The following is a 25,846-nucleotide window of genomic DNA, read 5'->3' as shown; positions in this document are numbered from 1 at the left end:
TTTTGACAAATGCTGGACAGGGTTTAGTATTTTTACTTGGCTCATCACTATAGCCACTATTTTACCTATCACTAACGAATCCAAAACATCAGCATGTCAGCATGTGTCAAATTTTGTGTCTAAAAACTGTCTTTGCACAATGGTAGCTCACATAAAACCAAGAACTCGACTGGGGTCCAGTTGCGCTGTATTCAATTCTTACCCTAAAACCAAATATTCTTAGTAGGGTACAACTGTGGCCCTGTAGCGAGGAATTTAGGGTCCCCATCACATTTTCCAGCCTGTGATCACACTCTTAGAAGGCGTTTGGATATGGATGAAATCTCCCGCGCTTGCGCTTGCGTTTTTTGTTTTTTGTTTTTTTTTTTTTTTCTTTACTGACAGGTAAATGACCAGTACTTTAGTGTAAACAGTAACTTTTTTTTTGGAGTAAGTTTTTAATTTTTAGCAAAATAGAACCGTGCAAACAGGCAAATAAACAGTACTTTTAATGTGAACAGTAATTTTTTATTTTTTTGTTTTCAATTTTTAGTTTTCAGCAAAATAAACGATATCCAAATGCACCCTCATTATCACCATATCACCTAATAGTTTTAGATTTAAATCAACCCCTAACAGTTGACTCAATTATTTTGATGCACAAACTAAGCATAATCTTATCCCTCAATAAGCCGACCATACGATGATGCTATAAACATGTAACACTTACGTAACATTGTATTGTTCAATGCAGCCATGTGTTTGAATTTAACTAGAAACCTGTACAATACCTAAGAAGCTGTACCTAGGTTTTGTCCGGTGCCGTAGATATGAAACTAGGAGTTCAGTAGAATATCTCGATAGCACTTGATAAAGCAAGACATTGTACTGCCAAGAAAATGGAGCCACAAACAAGATAGGCTGTAACACCTTTCCAATAGTAACATAGCCTTAACAGTTGACTCAATTATTTTGATGCACAAACTAAGCATAATCTTATCCCTCAATAAGCCGACCATACGATGATGCTATAAACATGTAACACTTACGTAACATTGTATTGTTCAATGCAGCCATGTGTTTGAATTTAACTAGAAACCTGTACAATACCTAAGAAGCTGTACCTAGGTTTTGTCCGGTGCCGTAGATATGAAACTAGGAGTTCAGTAGAATATCTCGATAGCACTTGATAAAGCAAGACATTGTACTGCCAAGAAAATGGAGCCACAAACAAGATAGGCTGTAACACCTTTCCAATAGTAACATAGCCAAAGAGTTACATCATAAACATCTGCAGAAATTATTATCTTCCTGTAGAACTTACATCAGACATCAACAACATTCTATTCATGCTATTTTACCTACAACGGGTCACGAGAAAAACAAAACCTGGGGCAAAACCATATCTCAAACATCCTATATACGAACATCTCGGTAAACACAGCTATTAAGATTAAAGGGGAAATTTTAGTAGAATGTACAAAATGCCTTTTGAACCACAAACAGAAAAAAATGGTCTCATATCTCAAGCTTCCAAATGGTTACGAAGGTGCTGTATGGGAGGAAAGCTCAAACTTAGGCTGCTTTGTTAGCATTTACTGTTCTATTCATTCAAACTTTAACCATATAGATATATCATCCATTCCCACTGAAGTCAGACAGATAAAGGGGGGAATTCTTCTTCATCTTTCAAACGGAATGATTGTACAGCAATCCTACATGTCCAAAACAAAGAAACTTAAAAAATAGACCCATGTATGTCAGCTAGTACCGGATTAAAATTTGACATGAATGGTGAATGGTGATATTCCCCTACCTATCTTGATTCATACCCAACACTGGTTTTGGGCTTTGTATCCCTGGTGACAGAAGGCTTACACTTAAGTTTTGAGCAGGTGCTGAGCCAGGGTTTTGTTGCCGGCTCCTTTCGGGCAAAGATCCCTCAACTGGCAGATGCCCAATTGACCCAAATTCAACCACTCTCTCAGATGGATGCATTGAACCATTGGCATTAGAGTACAACTTCCTTCCAGGAGAACCAGAGGTGTGATCAGATGACCCAGACTTTCCGCCACCGTAAACAGGTAATTGTGCTTGTGCCAGATCACGACTGCTTCTCTCAGACCAAGATGACTCAGGTATTGATGTGGCTCGGCCATTGTTACGAGGAGACCTTACTGGTGCTTGATTTCTTCCCCTGGGTGTCAAGGGCCTGTCCCGGTAATGGTTCTGCAAAAATTTATGCATAAAAGCACACTCTAAGATAATGAGACCGTCCACCTGAACAACTTAATGAAAAACAGAAGCTGGATAGAGACACGAAGATCAACAATGCCGTGGCCCCACAAAAATTTCAAGGATTCCACAATATTCAAATACCAAAAAGAAAAAAATCCAGAGACTTAGAGTGAGTATACCATGTTGGGAAAATATGTCCCTGTTCCTCTTGGTTTTGGCATCTCTTCCATACCAAATGCCACACCACCATGTAATATTGCTGGGTTCATGGGGTAGAATGGTGCCCTGGGTACAACACCATTGGTGTTCATCTGGGAATACACATTCCTGTTCAGCGGCACAGACTGTCGTATTACATCCCATGACTTCTTGCCATGGAGCTGTGGAAACAACAGAGGCACAGGAGTAACAGCTGTACTCAAGGCACACTCATAGCACCACCTACCACGATTCAAACTCTTAATGTGACTATCATGGTCCCCACTGAGATCCGACAAAGGGTTCAAACCTTCAGGATTTCCAGAACTGCCATTTAACACCCAATAATTAGAATAATTAGGATAAAGATCTTCTGAGGACCAAGTAACCGGACTCAAACGTGGAGAGTGGTGCTTCAATCCAACAGGTGACAGACTGTCATTATCACTAACCAACTGGTTCTCACACTGGTCCAAGTGCACAATCAAGGCCTTCTCCTCAGAAGGTGCTCGCAGAAGCCTAGGCGAATCTTTCTTCTCAGTACAACCAGACTCTTCTGGCTGTTTTTGATCTGGATTTCCATCCCCATCCCCATCCCCATTTCCCATTACTCTTTGAGAGAAATAGAGATGAGGTGCATGATGTGCTTTACCCAAAGAGGATGTACTATCCTTACAACTTGAAGGAAGGGATTTAATTGCATCCTTTGAAATTGTTAGACCTTGAATTCTGGAGGTAGCAAGGTCTTTTGCATCCCCAACAAGACGATATTCTGAAACAGTAATCCCATTTACAGAACCATCAACTTCCGACAACATGGTTGAGCCTGATGCATCAACAGAGCTTCTTTTTGGTTCATTCACAGCATCAGCAAAGCTCGTACCAGTCCCTGATGTGTTAACATTATTGACTCCAGCATGTGTTAGTCCCTCATAACCCAACTGACCTTCGGCAGTCATGCTATTTAAATAGGCATATTCTGATTCATGAATTGTATGATCTTCTTGTGACTCTGTACCTGAAAATGATGATGCAGTTCCAAACACATTGTGTCCAGGCATTGGGACAGGATCTTGAACATCAGGCCTCTGCCCACTCCCATGCCTGTCCAATGTGTTTGAGAAAAACCTACGGATTTCATCCTCAATGTTTTCTTCCGGCTGGGAGAGGATACGCCCAAGCTTTCGAGCACCATATGTGAAAGCACTCCTAATACGGTAAAAGTTTCCTACAGAAGTCAATCCAGATTTATCATTAATGAACAAAAGTAACTGCAACCTCATTCAGTGCAACATTATTTGGAGTCTTGTAAATGCAATTTTTTTCATCAATTTTTTTAAAAAAAATTTAAAGTCAAATTTTTTCATGAAAATTCCAAGAAAAACTTCCCACATTTTGAAAATTCAACAATTTTGAACTCACAAATGATTACATGAATAAATCAATACCACCTACAGCCCAAAATAAACACACACACTGAATCTATAATTTTATTAGCATGTAAAATGCTAATGTTTCCTTTGTCCCATGATATTGCCAAAATATATCTGTTTTGTACAAAAATTTCCCCAAGAATGAAGTAACTTTAACTTTGTTGGATAGCTTATCTACCTTACAGTTACAAGAAGCAAAATTTCCAGAAGGAATTGACCTAATCTTTTTCATTAGTAAAACAATAAAAAAGATCAGATATTTCAGTCCCATTGAATGACATAGGAGAAGAGGCCATAGGCCTCCCACCTGACTAAAGGAAAAGGAATTCTACCTTTGCTCACACTGCGACCAAGGTTGTTATTTTCTTTTAGTGGATCAACTATGTTAAAACGCTTTGGGGGAAATGTCAGATATTTCAGTCCCATTGAATGACATAGAAGAAGAGGCCATAGGCCACCCACCTGACTAAAGGAAAAAGAATTCTACCTTTGCTCACGCTGCGACCAAGGTTGTTATTTTCTTTTAGTGGATCAACTATGTTAAAATGCTTTGGGGGAAATGTCCTTGAATTTGTCTCATACCCCCTTGCAGGAACTGAGAACTTTTCCAAACATCCCTTAAGAAAATCATTACCGAGCAACAGTTCACTGCCATCATTTTCAGGTGTCTCAGCTGCAAAAAGGACCAAATAATGACTAAGAGCCATCTAAACCAATAAGCGCCACACATGCAAAACAATGTTGCTTACCCACGAGTTCTGGCAACGACGATAAGCGGACTGGACCAGTCAGGCTGATGCAGTAGTTGTCCCAGTCAAATTTACTGAAGTAGTCCAAAAATTTATATAAAACCTAAAGAGACAAGATGGTTAAGTTTATATAATACATTTGAGTAGCATAAAAGTGCTAATTGCAGAAAGCGCTCACCGCCAGAGGACCATTTAAGGAAGCATGGAAAAGATGGAAGATATATAGAACCAAAGTCTCCAAAGCATACGTAGAAATCAAGCCATGATGAGCTCCAAGAATACGGCTCTCATAGTAGCACCAAGCCTTAATCAGTATGATACTACGTTTAAATAGATGATCTTTGCCAATCAGACGATCAACCTGTACATAGCAGCATCAAGGACATCAAATTCCAAAAGCAGAGCCTAGAGTCCAACAAGCTCAAGATGACCAAAAGAAAACATAGAAGATGTCCAAATTTGATTAGTGTGGATATCATTTTTCTGACATGATTTGTAAACTATCTTGCAGATGTTATTAGGTCACATCTAAATAAATATGGAATCTGCGAACTACAGAAAAAAATATGAGGGTTTTGTCTACAGAACTACCAGTAAAAATGAAAACTGAAGAAAAAAACCCAGAGAAGAACATTAACAGCAGAAAACATAAAAATATCCAAACTCCACTTTGCTTTTGAAAATAAATGGATAAACATAGAAATATTAACATTCACTTTATTTCTTCACCTGAAAAGAGATTCATGATCTTAAAGTGCTAAATTCTTAAGCTTTTTCAGCAATATAACAGAAATTTCAATCCAACAAAGTCTATCTTCCAATAAATTTATTCTTGTATACAAAACTAAGTATTCCAAAGCATTCAATTAAATGCAAGAAATCAACCTTCATTTACTAGAGGAATTTTACAGGGAAGGCTACCTTCTCAAGAAAGCATAGAGTACAGAGCCCTCCTAACTGGTTGAAGGAAATATCAACAACAATGTTCTGTACAAGACATTTTACAAGCTTAACCTGCCACCAGAAAACCCAATGGTCAAATTGCAAAAAATTATAACCAGTAGAAGGGCAATCTAAGATGTAGCTTACTAGAAGGAATACAATGAGTCATCTAAAAGTCATAATGCAACGCTTCATATCTTATAAAAAGAGCAGATTATAGATTCACAAGGATAAACAAGCATGCATACTACATAAACCAATCAGTGGAGCACTATGCAACATGCAGTTATAGGCTATATCAGAGTCCTATTCACTTGTGCTGACACATGGCAAGCTATCCGAACAAAGAAGTCTGAAGTGAGCTGGCAGAGGCTGGTCTGGTTCAGCAGTCCTATACCTAGGCATCTTTCATTGGCTGGCTTGCAATTAGAAACAGACTTTCCACAAGGGATAGGATGATAAAAAGGGGTATGTGGGTGATTGATTATGCCTTTTCAGCAGTAATGAAGTTAAAAGTAGGGATCACTTATATTTTGAATGGCCTTTCTCCAATTGGATATGGAAAATGATATTGCACAAATGTTTATTTCATAGAGATGGAATGTGCTGGGATGATGAGCTGAAATGCACTATCACCTCTTTCAAAGAGAGAAGTAGGCTGCTTTGTGCAGACTAACTTGGAATGCAAGAATCTATGCTCTTTGGATTGATAGAAATGCTCAGGTTCATGGAGAAGTGAAAAAGGACTGGCCAAGGATTATTTTTTGATAAGTGGATTAGCCAAGGATATTATGAGTGATGTCAGATTTAGAGTAGCAACAATGAAGAATGTCCCCAACACTTTAAGAATGGAGTCCTTTCCTCTAATTGGAATATCCATCATTGTTCCATATTTAAGGGGCATGATTTGACCTGGGTTAGCTGCTGTCTTGTTGAATTCGTCTGCTGTACTTGTTGTTTGGATTTGTTTGTTCAGGTGAATTGTTACTAGTGTATTCAAAGTTGAGTTTTGTATGTAAAGTGTGGTTTGGTAGCTGCAACAATGATGGCATGAATTTCTCATTTTTTAATAGAAGCTCTTTTTCAACCTATTCACACCCCCCCCCCCCCCCCCAAAGAAAACCACCACACACCCCAGTCCATTCTTTCAAAAAGAAGAAGAAGAAGAAGATAGGCTTTATTAGCGGCATTCAAGTGACAATAATAGTATAGGTCAACAAGGACAAGTCTAAATCCTGCATGCAACATAGTTGGGGCTTTAAATGTGAAAAGGAATTCCCAAAGGAAATGGGTAATGAAATAAATGAACACAAATGTGTAACATTCGATAACTTCTACAGACTAGATAACCTACAGGGTTGTAAGTTGCAACACAGTAGATTTTATCAAATTACTAATCAAATCATAAATTCACCTCCATGTCAAGTTTCCAACAACTAACCCACAGCTAATAGCCACACCACTTGAGGAATAGCCGAGCCCTGCACACCACTAGGTGAGGACTAATATGTCTATAAACATGGTCTCCTTAGCTATACTATTCTCATGTAACCTTCCCCCATTCATATCAATTCAGCCTAACTCTATTAAATATTTGACCCTTATATTTTCATGATGCCTTTCTGTAAACCTCAATTCAATATTTTAACAGTGGGAATGGACGTTGCCTTTCCATACCCGAGAATAACAAAGGTTGAAGCTAATAAAATTCTAGTGTTTGACTCTCCAACCTTACCCACATTATCAGACAAACCATAACAGGTAGACCTGAAATTTCCAATCCAACCTTGAAACACACAGACACTGACCCAAGAAAATGAATCACACAGATAACATCTACTGAGGGCAGAAATTCCTATAAAGGGTAATGGTTATCAACCCTTGCCAAATATAGTTTATAGATCCTTTAGCATAAAAATACTAGACACGAGCTTTCTAAAATTGATCACTCGTCAATACTATTTTCTGGATATGAGGGAGAGAAGGGAAGAAAAATTAAAAAAAAAAAAAAAAAAAAAAGGTGGGGGGGGGTGGGGGGTGGAGGGGCACCTTGGAAGAAACATTGTAGTCTTCTATTCAATTACCAAAAGCAAAATGGCTATACTAATTATGCAAATGATGACAGAGTCTCTACACAAATGTAAAACAACAAGGTGATCAAAAAACGTTCAGAATCAAACCAGCAAGTCCTGTATTTGAAGCAAAAATAATTCTCAAATTAGTTCAACTAAATCAAATATATTTTACTAAATATATGGACTAACAAAGATATTTAGTAAATATAGGGATTATAGGCTAGAAACCTCTGCCCGAATCATTTGGACATCCTTTACTACAAACTCAGCAGCCCTGTTCTGATCTTCTCTTTCAAGGACAGAACAAACATTACTAGCCAAAGCCTCCTCACCATTTAGATGACCAAAGGCAGTCAAATCAATATCGCCATCAGGCAGATAAGTCTTCAACGGTACAGACCCAAATGGAAATACCTGAAAGAAAAATGGGTTAGAAGAGAGTAATCAACATCTTATCTATATTTACATGAAGTTTAGTATTTATAATATCAAAAGGAAAACTATGAAGAATTGTTAATTTTAAAAATTAATTCAAATTAAAAAAGAAGAGGACGAAGAAGAAGAAGAAGAAAGAAAATAGAGAAATCCATATGCAAAATGTTGCTTAATTAAATAAATGATCATGTAGAGCTTAAATTCCACTCATTTAAGTGCAAAATTGGTTCCCTAGCCCAAAACCCACATCTAGCACAAAATAACCATTAACATAAGCAATCAAACTCATCCAAAATTTCATCCAACTCCCAACAAAATGGAAAAATTATCTCATATGATAATAACACCCTGAAACACTCATTTGATTTAGCTTTTTTTTTTTGTTGTGGGGGGGGGGGGGGGGGTGGTTTATGTAGTAATGGAGCTTATTTGCTTATAAGAAGCTTTTTAACGCCTCACTTTTTCTAGGGAAAATTGAACTTCTATTCACTTTTTGTAAATCAGCAAATAAGTCAATCCAAATGCACACCACATGATGGTTGATTTGTGGAAGCATCATACAATGTGACTTTAGTATGGAATAATTACTACACTAAAGTAAAGAACCTCTCATCAATCCGTCCCTATCTTCTTTAAATGAATTAATACACATAAAACAAACATGTTTTCTAATATTCGTGCATCTCTTCTTGACATTTTTGAACCGAATTAGACCTTTCTTCAAGAAATGGTATAACATAACTTTATAATTAAATAATATAGATAATTATTTCATCAAAAAGATAAGAGTATTTTTACTTCATTTGAAATATTTAAATCATTCTACCACTATAAAAGTTCTGTTCCTTTTTTTAATCTTGATATCCAAAAGTCATGCACCTAAGGATAGTTTATGCGTTTGTTATAAAAAAAATAAAAAAGGATAGTTTATGCAAAACAGCATGAAAAGTTCCTTAGGTGTCTTCTAAGAAGCATGAACACTCCAAAACCCCTGGCCTAATCATGTCAGACACGCTAGGGACACTCCTGCATGTGTGTCCTCAATGCATTGTAAGGAAAAAATATATATTTTTATTTTTAAATATGTTTGAAACTTGAAATAAACATAAAATATGCCTATAAGTAAATTTTTTTAAAAAAAAAACTATTAAAAAAATAATGATTTATATTAATTAATGGTCGAATTCATATCATGACCCGTCATAATTTTTCAAGAATTGTTGTGTCGCCATGTCCCGTATCGTATCATGTAAGTGTCCATGCTTCTTAAGGTGTTGTTACTTAGTTCCCCCAACTAAACTCAACAATACACTTCCTTGTGTATAGTTACAGCTTCCAAGGCGGCCACATGGTTGAATTTAATTGAAAAGACAACCTAGCACCTAGGGAACTATACCTAAAGTTTTAAAGGCATTTTATTCCACAATTGTGTTCTTTCTTGGCTAAAATCAAAGCAATTTCTTGGTGACCTAATTCAAGTTTCAAGTTTGAACAATTACAAAATCAACTAACACTAATAATTTCAATTTTCACACTAATAAGCTCAAATTCAACACAATTACACAAAACACATAGATACATAGACACGCACCTCGCAACCAAGCCAATTTCTAAGGAGCCTTTGAACGTAATCAGTAACCTCTCTCCTCCTATTCTCAGAGACAACAGTGGGCTGAACCTGAGCTATGATCCCCTGCGTCGCCTCCTCAGCTCGCTGCAAATACTCCGCGGCAATTCCCGCCGTTTGGTTCGAAGACGAAGACGAGGACGACGAAGACGACAGCCGCTCTTCCAATACGACAGCGTTCAGTGGCTCCGGCGACCAATCCCGAAGATCGCCCATGGAAATTAACCACAACAAATTTTTTTTTTTTTTTACGCTGAAGGGAAAAAAATGGATAATTAACATGGGATTTAATAATAAATGTTATTAATACAAATAAAATTATTCTCACGATCTCAATATATTATTTTTAAACTGTCCCAAAATACATATAATTTCTAAAACTAAAAACTTCATCTCTATTAGTAATACGTTTTTCTTAATAAATAATGATGATTTAGGTAAACAAATAGTTGTGTGCGTGCGTCTTGTCGGTTTTGGAGGGAACATGGTTTGAAGACTCTGTTTTTTCAAACTTCCCAAATTCTTTTCAAATTATCTCAAAACACATACAACTTTCCAAAATTGAAAGCTTCATCTCTGCATTATCAATATGTTTTTCTTAATAAGGAAGATTTAGGCAAGCAAATAGTTGTGCGCGCGCCTTGATAGCGTTAGACATAACTTGTTTTGAAAACTCTGTTTTGTTTGAGACTTCCCTTATTTTCTCTAAACAATCTCAAAATACGCATAATTTGTTATTAAAAAAAAAAGTTTCATCTCCATTATCATTATGTTTTCCTCAATAAATAAGAAAGATTCAGGTAAGCAAATAGTTGTGTGCGTGCACTTTAGAGACTTCGAAGATATCTCGATCTGATTTGAAGACTCTGTTTTGTTTGAAACTTTTCTACTTTACTCTTTTTAGTATTATTGGTTTTGATAATTTTGAACAACTTATTCTTGTTCTTGTTCATGTCAAATTAAGAAAACCATCATATATTTTTGTACATTGGTATCATTTCAAATGTTTTATTTTGGTTTCTTGCATTAGAAAAAAAAAAATACCAAAAAAAGAAAAGGAAAAAAAAAAAAAAAAAAAAAGAAGAAGAGAGAGGTGAAAAACTTGAAAGGCAGTTGGGACATGTGCCCTTGAACAGGCAATGGCATTGCTTTAAAAAAAAAAAAAAAAAGGTTCAGAAAGGCAAGGAGTGGTGTAAAAAGAGTAAAAATTTGCGAAACGGAATGGTAAAAAAAAAAAAAGAAGAAGATAACAGAAGAAGAAGGCACAGGTGGGAACGAATAGAAAAGAAAGGAAAGATAAAGGACACCAACACACAAACACGCGCAACACAAAACAAACAGATTTGCGTATTTTTAAGCTTCTCTTCCTCTTCTCTCCTCTCTCTGCAAACAAAAGCTAAAACAAACACACATTTATAATCACACAACAAATTTCTCACTCTCTCTCTAACTTCTTCAACAAACCACTTGATCTCTCTCTCTCTCTCTCTCATATCGCAAACCCTTAAGAGTTCAATTCAACCTAACCGCCGATCGCGCTGCAAGATCAAATCTCATTTCAGATCAACGGCGTAGATTCTCCGTGAATTCGACGCGGTGTCATGGTACCGTCGATTCTTACCGTCGGTGAATTCCGAAGGTAAATTNTATATATATATATATATATGATAGAAAAATAAAAAAAGGTGCTTGTTTTAAAACTTTTAAGGATACTAGGTTGTAAACACTATATTTCTTGATTAGCTATCAAAGTTTGTAAGATATTAGTAGACTGTGGCTTTATGATATTAGCAAATAATGATGTTCTTAATTTTGCATCCAACCCATTTTAGGAAGTGACATATGACTAGCAAAGAATTAGGAGCACAATATTGTTTGACATTATGCAAGATTTGTTTATTAATTTGTAAAAAAAAAAAAAAAAAAAAAGGCATGTAAAGCTAATAAGTTGAGCAATGAGTAGGATGCCAATTAGTTCAACATGTAAAATTGCTTAAGATTGTTTGAAACTTTAAATATTTTGAGATTGTATATGACCGATGCCTAATAGCATGCGTTTATGATTATAAGATAAGAAATGACTATCTTTAATTGGATCGTCTACCAATTGTGCGTTTAAATACAATTTATTTTGCTGAAAATTGAAAACTGAAAAAAAAAAAAAATTAAAAAAAAATACTGTTTGTTACTGTTCAGCACTGTTCATAAAATCACTGTTCATGGCCAATGAACAGTGCATAGCGTGCTGAACTTAAAAAAAAAAAAAAAAAAAAAAAAAAAAAACGGACGCAGCCGCACTACCCAAACAGACCTTGAGCCTAGGTTGTTACTCGTTGTAAACACATTCTTTCTTGTTTAGTTGTTAAAGACTTAAAGTTTGTATGGGAATAAGTGCATTATGGCTTTGGGAAATTAGCAAATAATGATGTTCTTAATTTTGTATTTAACCAATTTTAGGAAGTGATATACGAGTACGACTAGCAAAGGACTAAGAAGGGCACAATATTGTTTGCCGTTAATTATGTAAGTTTTATCTATCAATTTGAAGAAAAAAGAGACTCGGGGGGGGGGGGGGGGGAGGTGGAGATCGAACACAGGAGGTGGAGTGAGGTGTTTATTTAGTAATATTTCTAAATTAGTTAAAAAGAGAGTAGGACATTGGACGTCAATTAATTCAAAATGAAAAATGGTTTATCCTTTTTTTTTTTTTTTAAATATTTTGAGACTGCATATTTACCGATGACACGTATTTACAATATTAAAATTATTAGATGATTAATTTTGTCGTGTAGCCTAGTTATAAATACAAAGACATGAATAACCTATAATCATTTAAATTAAATAATAAAGATATAAATGGAGTTCATTAAAATAACGATAATGTGTATCAAATTTAGATATGTATATCAAGAAAACATAAACATGGATAATTAACATGGGATTTAATAATAAATGTTATTAATACAAATAAAATTATTCTCACGATCTCAATATATTATTTTTAAACTGTCCCAAAATACATATAATTTCTAAAACTAAAAACTTCATCTCTATTAGTAATACGTTTTTCTTAATAAATAATGATGATTTAGGTAAACAAATAGTTGTGTGCGTGCGTCTTGTCGGTTTTGGAGGGAACATGGTTTGAAGACTCTGTTTTTTCAAACTTCCCAAATTCTTTTCAAATTATCTCAAAACACATACAACTTTCCAAAATTGAAAGCTTCATCTCTGCATTATCAATATGTTTTTCTTAATAAGGAAGATTTAGGCAAGCAAATAGTTGTGCGCGCGCCTTGATAGCGTTAGACATAACTTGTTTTGAAAACTCTGTTTTGTTTGAGACTTCCCTTATTTTCTCTAAACAATCTCAAAATACGCATAATTTGTTATTAAAAAAAAAGTTTCATCTCCATTATCATTATGTTTTCCTCAATAAATAAGAAAGATTCAGGTAAGCAAATAGTTGTGTGCGTGCACTTTAGAGACTTCGAAGATATCTCGATCTGATTTGAAGACTCTGTTTTTCTATCATATATATATATATATATATATTTTTTTTTTTTTAAAATTAATTTTTGCTATTAGTCTATTACTAATAATATGTTATATACTAGAGCACCAATGGTCCCCCAATAAGGTATCCAATAAGTGATGCTTAGAGCATTACCACCGGCTCTTCTATAAAAAAAAATTAAAAAAAAAAAGGCATTTTAACACACCAAAAGCCTACTTTATTATTTTACCACATCATCACATGTTTTATTCATCACACCAAAAAAAAAATGTCACTTCTCCATCATCACAATAAGGTATCCTACAATATCACATTCATCACATGTTTTATTCTTCAATTCTATACATTAAAATAATATTTACAACACAATAAAATAATATATTAACTCCTCTCCTTCATCATCATCAGCAACAACAACAACGGCACAACCACCACTGCCGCAACAATGGCCACCAACAACCACTGATGCAACAACACCAATAACAACCACCAACACAAACCCACATCCACCAACACCACCTTATAAAAAAAAATAAAAAAAAATAAAAAAAAAAAAAAACCCACGACCAAAGAGAGGCAAAGTGAAAGGCAAACAAAGAGGAGAGGGAAGAGAGGTCAACGACAACCTCAAGGTGAGATTGACCGTGACTGGAAAGGGTGAGACTGTGAGTGAGATCGACGAGATCGAGCTTGGTTGAGTGAGATCGATGACGACTACAACCACCATAATCCACCACCACTGTCAACCATAACTAAAACCCAAAATCAACCCACAACCACCGCCACCCACCAACATCATCCCATCACAGCCTATGAAAATCAACCCACAACCACTTGTTGCTGAATCCACCATCAAATTAGAGATCGCCCTGGCTTGATGCTCCAGCCTGGGTTTCGTCGGAGAGGGAGGCAGTGATGTGGAGTACAGGGAGAGAGAGCAGCGAAATGGTCAAACAAGGAAATGAGAGAGAAAGCAGAAATTGGTCGGACAAGGAAATGAGGAGATAGAGGAATGAAAGAAAAAGGTAAGAAGAAAAGAAAATGGGCCCATCATAAATAAAAAAAATAACATAAGTTATAAGATTTGTGAATAGTGTGCTCTCAAATTTGAGATTGCATGGTAGCATGTTGCAAAAAAATTTAAGATATGTCACAAGGCTCATATTTTGGGGTTTGGTGTGTCAAATGCCAAAAATTTGGCAGATGGCATACTTGCTACGAATGCTCTTAGGATCTGCCAACCCAATTGGATCTTTTACAAAGACATTTATACAGTTTGCCTACTTCACTGTGAAAAAGAAGAATAAGTCTAGTGCTACACATTTTGGCACAACAAATGCCATAACTCGCTCATGTGACGAGTTATGGTTGGTCGAAGGGTGTTCTTACATGGACCCACCATCACCCCTCCATCAACCACAATTTACCACATGAACGAGTTTTAGTATTTGTTGTACCAAAATGTGTGGCCTAGACATATTCGAAAAAGAAAGATACGATAGCAGTGTGTTGAGTCTGTTGACTCAAAAAAAGTCAACCGTGCTATTTTGACCCAAAAAAGAGGGGAGAAATTTGTAAATAGGCCTTTCTGGGATGGGCAATGCTTTGGGGCTTCCGCCGACATAGGATAGGACCTAGCCTAGTCCAGTCCAGCTCACAACATAAATAGCAACGAGAGGGGGAGACTGACCCAAAGAGAGAGAGAGAGAGAGAGTATGCGGTAAAACATTTATTTTAAACTTAATAAATTATATTATCTTCTTTTTTAAAATTTTATTTTCATCCGTTATCAATATTTTCTTTTTGCCAATCTCTTAAGCTTAAATTTTGCTATTTTCAAACTCTAAATATTCATTTGTTATACTATAAAAATTACAATAATTGATCATAGAGTAATCCAATGATCATGCATTACAAATTTTTTTTAGAATTTTAAGACACTTTTAGTTCAATGGTATATTTACTATTTTCTTTTATGAGAAGAATTAGGATTTGAATTCCCCTCTCCATTGAGAATATGAATTCGTAAAATTATTAATTAAAATGAAAAATTATGTGGGTCAAATTTCAAAAAGAAAAAATTACTAAGATAATTTTTAAAATATTGATTATAAAAGGTTAATAATACTTGAATGGCCTTCCTTATTGTGAAGTTACATTTAAGGGGGTGTTTGGTTCACTGTGACATGCCGTTGATGTGATGCATATTACGATGATGTGACATTAAGATTTTTTGTTTATTTTATTTTTTATAACATTCCCATAATCTAAAATTACAAAATATATCACATCACCTTAATCTCATCACATTCATAAACAATGTAATATTGTATTGAGATTACATTAACGTAAGATTGTAATAATGTAAAATTATGGTGTAATGTAATATCACGGTAAACCCAACGTCTCCTAAATGGTCTATTACTATTAGAAGGTTATTTTTACTGTACAAAACTACAAATACGATGCCTATTTAGCAAGAAAGGAAGAATTTTTCAAAGAATCCCCAGGTTCAAACCAAGGAGTTGTTAGTCTACAAAACTTGATTAAAGAGGTGAAAGAACTTTAAAATTGAAAAACAGCTTTGAAAATAACTTTTTTTCCCTTTCAATTTTAATAAAAATAAAGAATCAAATAATTCAAATTTAACGGGCATTTTACCAAAACATGAGGCAAGCACATAGGCGAAAGGAACAAACTCCCTGAAAATGAGATGAGATTGGAAATGCAACATTAAATTGCATGTAACTGTCATAAATAAATGAAAACTGAAAAGTTAAACCTCATAAATCAATAGGGTGGTTGGAGTTTGAAATCAATTAGAGGAACACGTGGGAGTAGTCTATGAAGGAGTATTATGGTTGGTTTGGAATAGTTTTCTTCAATTTTCGTGTTTTGAGGCGAGAGATGTTGCCCGGATTTGGCATGATATTTGGCGTGGAAATCACTCTCTAAAAAAGTTGACAAAAATCTCTCAGTTCATTAAGTAATGGATAGTTGATTAGATTAGGTAGGATGAAGATAGAAAATGGAATTTTGTTAAGGTTTTCATGTTTAGGAAATGGACTTTAGTGATTTTTCTTTTAGATCTTCTCTACTCTATTATTCTCATAAAGGTGGTAGCGGATAGAATGAGATTGAGAGCGAAAGGGAGTGGTAGATGTTCGTTCTTATTACTTAACAAAAAAAAAATGTTTATTTTTATTATGAAGTTATTCAGGGTCTCATAACTTATTCTTAGTTTGAATAGCGGTTGGAAAAATACTACAACTTGTGATAATCTTATCAAGCAAGGTTTCTCTTTAGTTGAGTAGTGTTCCAAAAACTGAATATTTTGTTTTATTTTATTTTTTTCAATTTAAAAAAAAAAAATACAAGTTAGGTCAGGTAATACCCATACTCGATTTGGAAAGTTTATGGGTTGTTTGGATTTGTTGTTTTCTATCACCCATTACTCTGTTTTTATCACCCATAACTCAAAACTGGTGGGTCCCATGACTGAAGGGTTTGTTTGGATTTGTTTTCAGTTTTTGTTTCCATCACTCAATTCTCTAATTTTTTAGTAATGAGTTATAGAAAGAAAACACATTTTAAGTGTTCAAGTTATGGAAAACTGAGTTATGTGGCATTTTTGTAATTTTACTCAACCGGATGGGACCCCCTTATGCCTTGTCTCATCAATTTGACTTCATGAGCATGTGCTGTCCATTCACAAGGCTGGGTCGTGCTGCCACTGGGTCACACCACTTCCACAGATCCATAACTCACCGCCACCACGAGCATCCTAGCATCACCGGACTTGAAAATAGAATCTAAGCTGTTTGGATTTTAGCTGGGTTCGGGTTTGTGTTTTGGAAGAGTAACAGGGCTGAAGGGGTGAAGGGGGAAATGAGCAGTGAGGAAAATTGAGGGGAATGAGGGTGAGGTGGGTAGGCTAACTATACTCACTGACATGGTGCTAAGAGTGGGTCCCACAAAAAGTAGAAATATTTGAATGATGAGAAGTTGAAAACAGTGTACCAAACGTGTGGGGTTTAGAAAATTGGAGTATTTTAAGTAATGAGTGAGGAGTAATGAGTGATATTTTTTTTAAAAATCAAACAGCCCCTTAGGCATGCAAGGAAACCCGCATAGGGATGGCAATGGGGTGGGGCGGGGCCGAAGGATGGGGTCTTTGTCCCTACCCCGCATGCTTTTGTCTTGTACCATCCCTGCCCCACCCCACATGATGGGAAAAACTTTCTGGCCCCATCTCGCCTCTTGGGGCTCCGCTCCATCCCATAAAACTCTACTTTTTGTTAATTTGCTCTATAACTAGTACAATTTTTTTTTTTAATGAAACCTATTTCATTAATAAAAATATACTTAAAATTACAACTAAATTTATCCCATCAAATCAAATCAATTTTTAGAAAAAAATTGAATAATATATCTAAGTGTTTAACAAGACAATCACAAAAAAAAAACAAAAAAAAAAAACCCCTCATAGTATTACACATAACAAAATAAAGGCAGATCACCCCACCACATTTGCGGGGTGAAAAAATCTGCATAGAGTAAAGCGAGGAGGGGCGGGTTAAGCAGGGAAAAATTGCCATCCCTAAACCTGCACTTGATACCCGAATTCCCTACCAGATTGGGTACCCGAAACCTAAAACATTAAAAAAGGAAGAAGAAGGAAATTCTGTGCTTGGGCCCGAGTTGGGCTCGATGGTCCGGCCCATGCTCATACCGAGCCAAGTTAAACTACCACTACCTTCTTCGCAGAATCGAAAACTGGAAACAGCTCTCTCTGTGGGTTCAGAATGGGACGAAATGAAACGGTGCCGTTTTTGGTGTTGCTACTGTCACTATCTCTGCCATGGATCTCTCTTGCTTACAGACCTGGAGACCTCGTACCCATGAGCAAAATGGGTCAATACCACTCTGTTCGTACTCTTAAACCCTCTCTCTCTCTCTCTCTCTCTCTATGCATATAATATTGAATTTCAGAATTAATTTCTCCATTTTTTAATTTTCAACAATTTCAGTCCAGAACCGTGTGGCACGATATGATTGGTCGTCATTGTCCCATCTACGCTGTGAATCGTGAGGTAACCCTTCGAATTCAAGCACTTTAATTTTGTTCTGACCATAAATTCGCGTTTTCAAATCTCGGTTTTTCGCGTTTTCACAGGTTTTGATTCCTATACCGAAACCGGTGGGTTACACTGGAGCTGATCCGTATAAAATGTGAGTGATTTTTTCTCTGTGAATTTTGAAAATTTTATATGAATTAGGTTAGCGATTATTTTTTATTTTTTTTTATTTTTTGGTTATGGTATGTAGTTCATTTCAAGTTGGAAGGGAAAAGTTTCTGATTCCGTGGCTTCTTGTTGTAAATCGTAAGAGTTCTGAGGTTCCGATGATCGATGTGCATTTGGTGAGGATTTGTTTTGAATTATAAGTATTAGTGATTGTAACTGTCTTAACTGATTTTTAGAATTTTTTGATTTGGAAAGAGGTACTCAGGGAGCGATTTGCACGGTGTCACTGCCAAAGTTGTGGATATGCCTCACCATTGTATGTGTTTTCGTGTAAAAGTAGTTATTGATAATGCTTGTTCTTAATTGATGTTAGTACTATATATCGGTTTGCTAAACGAAAAAAGATTGAATCTTATGTTGCACACAGAAGTATACTTTTCGTATTTATTGTTTATTCACTCCAATTCATTCCCGATAGAATGATAAGTGATTTCTATCAGGGATCCAAATATGTGTGTTTAATTTAGTTTTTGCTCTAAATTTTTCGATGTGTATCTGACTTTCTTAGCTTTGATAAAAAAATTTGTCTTTCGAAAATAAAGGAAGTGCTATTGCTGTTTTCTTAATGCGTATGTCAATTATTTTTAGTCGACCTTGAAATGTTTTGAAAATCACATGATGTTTCTGTTGGTTTCGTTATGAGTTTAGTGGCTGATTCAAGCTTTGTAAGTATATGTTGGCATCATGTATGTGAATATTGCTTTGCCATTCTGCTATGCTTTTATGGTGCCTAAATTAAGTCAAAGTCTTTTTTCTTCTTTTTTGGCTAGACCGTGAAAGGAAGCAGTCTTTGGCTTCTCTGCCATTATTTTATATATTTTTCTTCTTTAAATTTCAAAGTTATTTTTTTTTATTATAATTTTTTTATAATTTTTTATGAGTAACAACATTTTTATCGAAAACAAGAACAGACCCAAGTACATAGGGAATGTTCTATGGGTGAAATAAAATTTTAAAAGTACTTTTACATCGCTTATTTCTTACCGGTACTTGTCTTTAACCTTCTGATTTTCCCTTTGGATTGTGTCCTGTATTATCCTAGCTATTTCATCAAGTCTTGAAGATGTTTGTGTTGTACTTTTTTTTTTTGGTTGGTGATGAACATATTTTGAATATATTCATTCAGAAAATTTTTTCATGAAACTTTGGCTGGTGCTATATCTTTTTTCTCTTGTGCATTGAATAATTCTATTGCTTTTTTTTTCCCCTCTTGTTTTATGCTATAATATGTAAGAGAGCATAGCTTAAACTTATGAAAGTTATGTTGTGTTTAGAATCAGTTGGAGATATGCTTGGTAGGGGGTAGAAGAAACGTTACTGACAAGATTGATTTTAGATATTAATTGTATAGTGTGGTGTCATTGCTAATCATCTCCACTTCCCCCTACCACCCCCTCCCCCCCCCCCCGGCCCACCTGCCGGGTCAATTAAAGTGTACTTAGTCAATTTTAAGAGTTCATTTTGCTCATTAACTTAGTGCCATAACCTTTGTTTTTAACAGATGTTGAAATCCATCCAGACATTAAAAAACAGTTCTGGGATCCTCAACAATGGCCAAAGCATGTGCTTGTCAGATACACATGGTTAGTATACTGGGATTTACACGTTTTGACCGTTATATTTTTGGTTACTGGGTTTTATTTTATTTTTATTTTTTTTCTGAGGGATGGTTAGCATTATCTATGTTTTCCCCAAAGTTCCTGATTTTGCTGTAACCAAGGTTGTCAAAATCAGGATTCTATGTAGGATCGTTGAAGGTAGGTGGGATTGTAGATTGTAGGATCGAATTGTGAATCGTAAGATCCTACATATTTTCAGATTTAAATTAAAAAACACATCGATAATGGCTTTGTATGTTGAATAATCACGTAAATTATAAATTCATTCATAAAAAAAACTTAGATTTGCATCATATGATGTAATTTGCATGTCATAAATTGCTAAATCTATATTAACGAAATATATATATTTAAATTTTGACCTAATGTATCTAAAAAGTTCAATAAATATTTAATTGGTAACCAAATACCAAAATATTTATCAAAACATATGGAAAATATTTTTAAGTTCTAAGTTCCAAATTTGAAATCCAAAATAAGTTAGCAAATGAAAACTAGCTAACTACAATATGAAATCCAAAAGTAAGATGAATATTGAGGTGAAGTAAACATTTAATTATTTCTATTCTAAGGTTCTTATAACCACTGTCCTAAATTCTTAATCATCATCATCCATTTCATTATCTATGTAGACATTATATATTTGTATATTAGAGTTGTAAAAGACATTAAAATACAATTTCACACTCAACTATTGAAGTTATATCACTCAGCAATAATTAAAGAGCATGCTAAAAAAAATCAATCAATCAATATACAAATACAAGCATAACTGATAAAATTATATATAAAAAAAATATTTTAGTAATATTTGAACACAAATTAGTATATTGATCAAACAAATTTAACAATATTATAGCTTAAAATACAGTAAAGCCAACGTCAAATTCTTCATTTAGAAATGATGAAGCATTCTTTCATTTTGATTACAAGTGAACTAGAAACAAGAAAACATTTGCTTAGGTTGACATAATTTTATAAAATAAAAAATAAAAATTCATACCATCACAACATGAAAAAATAAAAACCCTTAAAACTTCATCAAAACAAAAGATTTATCCCATAAAAAAAAATTATGTTTTTGGTAAGATTGGTAGGATCCCATATGATCCTATACAATGCTATGTATGATCCTACCATTTTTACGATCCTAGTGCGATTCTAAACGTTTTGGTGAGATGTGATCGTAAAATCGTGCGATTTTACGATCTAGATCCCGATTTTGACAACCATGGCTGTAATGATATGAGAATTCTATGTTGATGTGCTCTGAAGAAATGCAATTTGCCTGTACCTTTGTATTTATGAGTTTTTGGCTTTGCTTGCCTTCTCTGGATTTTAAGTTGAAAGTTTGGATAAAATGTCCCATATATTGCACATTGGTTCTTGTGTTCACAGGACATTTCCAATGTGTTGGTAAAGGTCATGAACCCCACCAATTGTGAGACAACCTGGCTGAGCTATTCAGGGCAGATTCCTTTGGTTAATCACAATTTTTTTTGGGGTTGGGGGTGGGGGTTGGGGTGGGGAGTTGGTTCCAGTGAGTTACACATATTAGCATGAATATTTTTTTTAATATACTCTTGGAAATGTGGAAGGCTGCTGTAATCTTGGATGGATCTGCATTTTATTTAATTTTTTAACTTTATTATTCGATAGTTTCAACAATGGGGGAGGGGGGATTTGAATCCTAGTTCTCTTCATAAAGAAGAGCAAGCAATGCCACTGAGCTATGATGCTCCTGAGACAAATACAATATCTCATGAGGCTTGATGGAATTTTAGTATCTTCTTTTTAAAACAAATGGCATATACAGTGCTTACTCATGCTGTTTTATCAAGTATATGATGAACATATTGGATGATCAGCTTTTTGTTTCCTGCAAATTGTATCAAACCTCTCTTTAGTCTCTATTGTGATGGATGACAGGGAGGAGAATTCAGAGATAGACGTAACTTCTGGATTTTATGTTCTTTTTGGATCAGGTAAAATTTTAATTATGAATCTTATGATTGTTGAAATTGATCTTTTTTATTCATCATAGATCCCCCTCAGTTAAGGGATCAACAAGAGGCTGTTGGATGAGCTATATATGTATATATATAATGTAAATATTTCTTATGAAGCAATGGTATTTGGTGCTTCGTTTTCCCCCTTTCTTCTTTCCTTTTTTATTTGGTGAACTGCTGCTTTTTCACCATTACAAATATAATGCTTGATAGCATTGGTCACATTTTCCCTTACCGACACTCTTCCAAGACTAAGAGCAGTCGGATGGAATATTAGCCACCCAAATAGAATTTCTCCTGAGATATCTAAAATGAACCCATTGAGTCCAAATGGACCCATTATTATTAATTACTCTCCAGAAAAGCTTTAACATGGCAGTCCTATTCCAGCCCTCAATAGTTCTTAAACCCAATCCACCTGCATCCTTCAGTTCAGTCTACATTGGACTGGCTGATTGTAAAGCATGGTCTCTCCATAATCCTTGTTGTGAACCAATAATTGAGGGAATGACTCCTAAAATGAAATGCCAGAATATATGTTTCGTTACTTGAGGGAGTGAACTCAATTAAAAGTTCCCTTGACTCTCAACTAGTGCATGAGTTTGTGAAGCAGTTAGTAATGTTTTATGCTTTATTATCACAAATGCTATTAAATATCTTTATGCAATTTTCAGGGCTTTTGATGTCATTTATCCTCTCAATCTACATCTTGCAATCATCACGGGACAAATTAGCAAGGTACTCTTCTTGTGTCTATCATATGAAGCTTAAGCCACTCTACTATCAACTATGAACTTAAGGACTCAAAATTAGCTGCTAGCCTACAAAGATGTTTTTTTTTGGGTTAAAAGCCTACAAAGATGTTGTGGTAGAATAGTAGGATCATTATTATTTATTGGCTAAAATATTGTTTTCGTTCCTAAACTATGACCAAACATTTGGTGCCTCGTGATGTTGAAATAGATCTTTAAACAATATTTTAGCCTGATTGTTTTTTTCCTCTTTCCTTAATTACACCTAAGAAAGGGAATTTCTATTCTTTCCAGGTTTGTAAGGGAGGCTGTTGCTGAAAGCAGCATGCCTGAAGGAGGAGTGGCAAAAGTTGAGTAGTAATGTGAACCCTAAAAGGTCTCAATATACCATCCATTTGTGCAAATTTATCATCTCAAAGAGGCATGTGATCTCTTGGGGAAGGCATCTACCAGCAAACACAAGTCTCATGCAATTATTTCTTGTAGCTAGAGGATCATTATTACTTGATGTCTAAATATTTATATGAACGGTAGTTTGTGAAATTCAAATACCCAAGGGTCTCTTGGCAATAGTTACAATTTAGTCATTGGGAGTTAGTTTTTCTAAAACTAAAATTAGACTTGGCCTAAATGAGTGTATACAAATGTGTTAATCTTTCACATAAGAAGTACCTCAACAACATCTACCCACACAACAGGGGTTAATAGTTGGCAGCAATTCCCATTTTTCTTTGACTAAGGGATAAGATTTAACAATAATCACATTTTTGTTTTTGTTTTTTTTCCCTCAGGTTGCATGATTTAACAATAATTTAAAACAAATTTAATAATGTAACTAGCTGATGAAGATAGCATTCTTGTATGTAATAATGTAATATAGTGCCATTTTACATGTAATATAATCTAAGCACAAATTTACACACGTGAGCTATTGTTGTGGATGGGCGGTTGTATTCAAATTTTTTGGGTAAAATGATGATGTTGTGTTCTCACATTAGAGGGTATATGCATGGTTTTAAAACATGGATCGGTCTAAGAACTAGAAAAGTTCCGGTTTAACATGGTTGACTGGTTTTTATTATTTTTCTTAATTTTATACCAATTATTCGTTTTTTACCGGACCATAGATTAGGGTCCGATCAGGTTCAGATTTTAAAACCGTAGTTTTACACCGAGACTAAATTGAATTTAAAATCATTTATACAAAGTCCTAAAATAGTTTCTAAAAAAACAAAAACAAAGTATTAAAATCTTAAATAAATGAGTTTAAATTTTATAAAGATTTGGTGTAATATCTTATGTTTACACCTTCTATAACATAATCCTCATATTGTTTCAAACAAAACAATAGGGTATGTCACACACAATTAAAATCTATACAATAAGTTCTCTCTCTTATATTTTTACAAATGAAAGAAGATTGGAAATGTTTGTGTTGAGATTTTGTTACACCATAAAGTAAAAAAGAAACAATAAACTAATGCCTCCAAAATACCCCCAGACTTCATTGAGTAAAGGTAAAACCATGAATGAAAGATGACATTTTAGCATCTCTTCGGTAATTTAGGCCCTAGAATCATACCATAAAGGAAATGAAGAAACAAGAAACCAGTGCCTCCCAAAATCCTTCCAGGCTTGAGTGGAAAAAGGTAAAGAAGAACAACCTTTTTACAAACCAGCCATTTTTTTTGAACCAATAGAGAAAAAAATAAAAAACAAAAATTCATCCAAAGTTTTTCTCACTTTCATTGAGTTCTTTACTCGATCTCGTTTGAGGCGATAGTTGACGGTGGTCGGAGGACATGGTGGTCATGATAGTCGATGAGGGTTTTTAAACCAACTTCACCCCAAATTTACACATGTGAGCTGTTATTGTGTGTGGCAGATCATATTGTTTTATTTGAAATAATCTGACGATTATGTTATTGGGGTGTAAACATAACATCCGAGCATTCATATTAGTTTGTGGATGATTAAAAAAAAAGATTTAGAATTTACACAGTGTTATTTAAAATGGACTCTCATAAGTTTGTGTATAATTGTGTAAATATACAAATTTGCTATAGTAACCATATAAATTTACACAGACATCATTCATTTTACATTAAATTGTTTATCTTTTCTTTAAGTATCTCGAGAATGGATATCAGTTCATACGTTTATTATGTAATGCAATATTCTGCAAAGCCAGTGAGGATGAGGGAGAAGAGAGGGAAATGTAATTTGCAAAGCAAGTAAGGATGAGGAAGAAGATAGAATTTTCTCCAAACTTGAACTCGCGTGGGAACACAAACTTTGGTTTTTTTTTTTTTTTTTTTTTTTTTTTTTAATTTTTTTTAATTATTTTTTATAAATTTGATGTGGCATAATTTTTTATTTATTATTATTTTTTTTTGACACATAAGATTTTTCCATCCAATAGATAATGGCAAAAACCAAATTAACACGGTATTAAAAGGTTAGAGACCAAATTAATACAATTAAAAGGTTAAGGATTAAATTGAAATATGGTGTAAAAAATAAGGACCATGTAATTTACCCTAAAAAATTATGTTCGTTACATTATTATTCTGGTGAACAAGAAGTCTCCAAACTAAAATTCAAGAAATAGATTAAAATTATGCTGAAACCCTAAAACATCTTTATAAAAACAAATTTATTTGCTGCCGCATTAAAAAAAATGAAATAGAGATAACGTATATATTGGAAGGATCATGTAACAATTTTTTTTTTTTTTTTAAATGACCAAGTGTTTGGAAAAAAAATTTAGTTATTTTGATTTTATCTCTTTGTACAAATTCAAAGGCACTACAAATAAATTAGGTAAACACAATAATATTAACCAATAGAAATAGAAAAATAAACAACAACATACAATCAAGATACCAAATTTTAATGTGGAAAAACCTTTCAATTAGAAGGGAAAAAACCACGGTCCAATAAAATCTTCTACTATCAAATATTAGG

At 34.5% G+C, this 25,846-nt stretch overlaps 2 protein-coding genes across 3 annotated transcripts; one reads left to right on the top strand and one right to left on the bottom strand.

Moving 5' to 3' along the window:
* Positions 1-1,198: 1,198 nt before the first annotated feature.
* On the bottom strand, positions 1,199-9,938 carry LOC112004059 (uncharacterized). Of its 2 annotated transcripts, XM_065778816.1 has the most exons (10): positions 9,641-9,938; positions 7,843-8,028; positions 5,519-5,611; positions 4,776-4,958; positions 4,598-4,700; positions 4,336-4,521; positions 3,434-3,643; positions 2,397-3,304; positions 1,796-2,208; positions 1,199-1,694 (listed from the first exon to the last, which is right to left on the bottom strand). In XM_065778816.1, exons 1-10 carry the CDS (start codon positions 9,890-9,892, stop codon positions 1,634-1,636), a joined length of 2,595 nt encoding a protein of 864 aa, XP_065634888.1. In that variant the 5' UTR covers positions 9,893-9,938; the 3' UTR covers positions 1,199-1,633. The 2 variants fall into 2 exon arrangements, with proteins under 2 accessions (XP_065634888.1, XP_065634887.1); XM_065778815.1 differs by having other exon boundaries at positions 2,397-3,643.
* Positions 9,939-17,911: 7,973 nt separating this feature from the next.
* On the top strand, positions 17,912-23,462 carry LOC112004068 (uncharacterized). Its single transcript, XM_065778814.1, has 9 exons — positions 17,912-18,121; positions 18,224-18,286; positions 18,370-18,425; positions 18,522-18,615; positions 18,695-18,755; positions 20,001-20,082; positions 22,048-22,103; positions 22,802-22,865; positions 23,174-23,462. Exons 1-9 carry the CDS (start codon positions 17,999-18,001, stop codon positions 23,235-23,237), a joined length of 663 nt encoding a protein of 220 aa, XP_065634886.1. The 5' UTR covers positions 17,912-17,998; the 3' UTR covers positions 23,238-23,462.
* Positions 23,463-25,846: the final 2,384 nt, after the last annotated feature.

This window comes from Quercus suber, unplaced genomic scaffold, assembly GCF_002906115.3.
Source record: "Quercus suber isolate HL8 unplaced genomic scaffold, Cork oak 2.0 scaffold_191, whole genome shotgun sequence".
NCBI classification, from domain to species: domain Eukaryota; kingdom Viridiplantae; phylum Streptophyta; class Magnoliopsida; order Fagales; family Fagaceae; genus Quercus; species Quercus suber.
Note: the sequence above shows the minus strand (reverse complement) of the source record. Positions and strands in the feature narration are given on the sequence as shown.

What these genes read in the sequence shown, in the direction of transcription:
- LOC112004059 (XM_065778815.1), bottom strand. Translation starts at nt 9,892, where the DNA reads ATGGGCGATCTTCGGGATTGGTCGCCGGAGCCACTGAACGCTGTCGTA. An exon ending in CCTTAAATGGTCCTCTGGCG is followed by an intron (nt 4,701 to 4,775) that starts GTGAGCGCTTTC and finishes TTGTCTCTTTAG; the next exon opens with GTTTTATATAAATTTTTGGA. An exon ending in GGACATATTTTCCCAACATG is followed by an intron (nt 2,209 to 2,396) that starts GTATACTCACTC and finishes AAATTTTTGCAG; the next exon opens with AACCATTACCGGGACAGGCC.
- LOC112004068 (XM_065778814.1), top strand. Translation starts at nt 17,999, where the DNA reads ATGGGACGAAATGAAACGGTGCCGTTTTTGGTGTTGCTACTGTCACTA. An exon ending in CGATGATCGATGTGCATTTG is followed by an intron (nt 18,616 to 18,694) that starts GTGAGGATTTGT and finishes TGATTTGGAAAG; the next exon opens with AGGTACTCAGGGAGCGATTT. An exon ending in TGTGGATATGCCTCACCATT is followed by an intron (nt 18,756 to 20,000) that starts GTATGTGTTTTC and finishes TGTTTTTAACAG; the next exon opens with ATGTTGAAATCCATCCAGAC.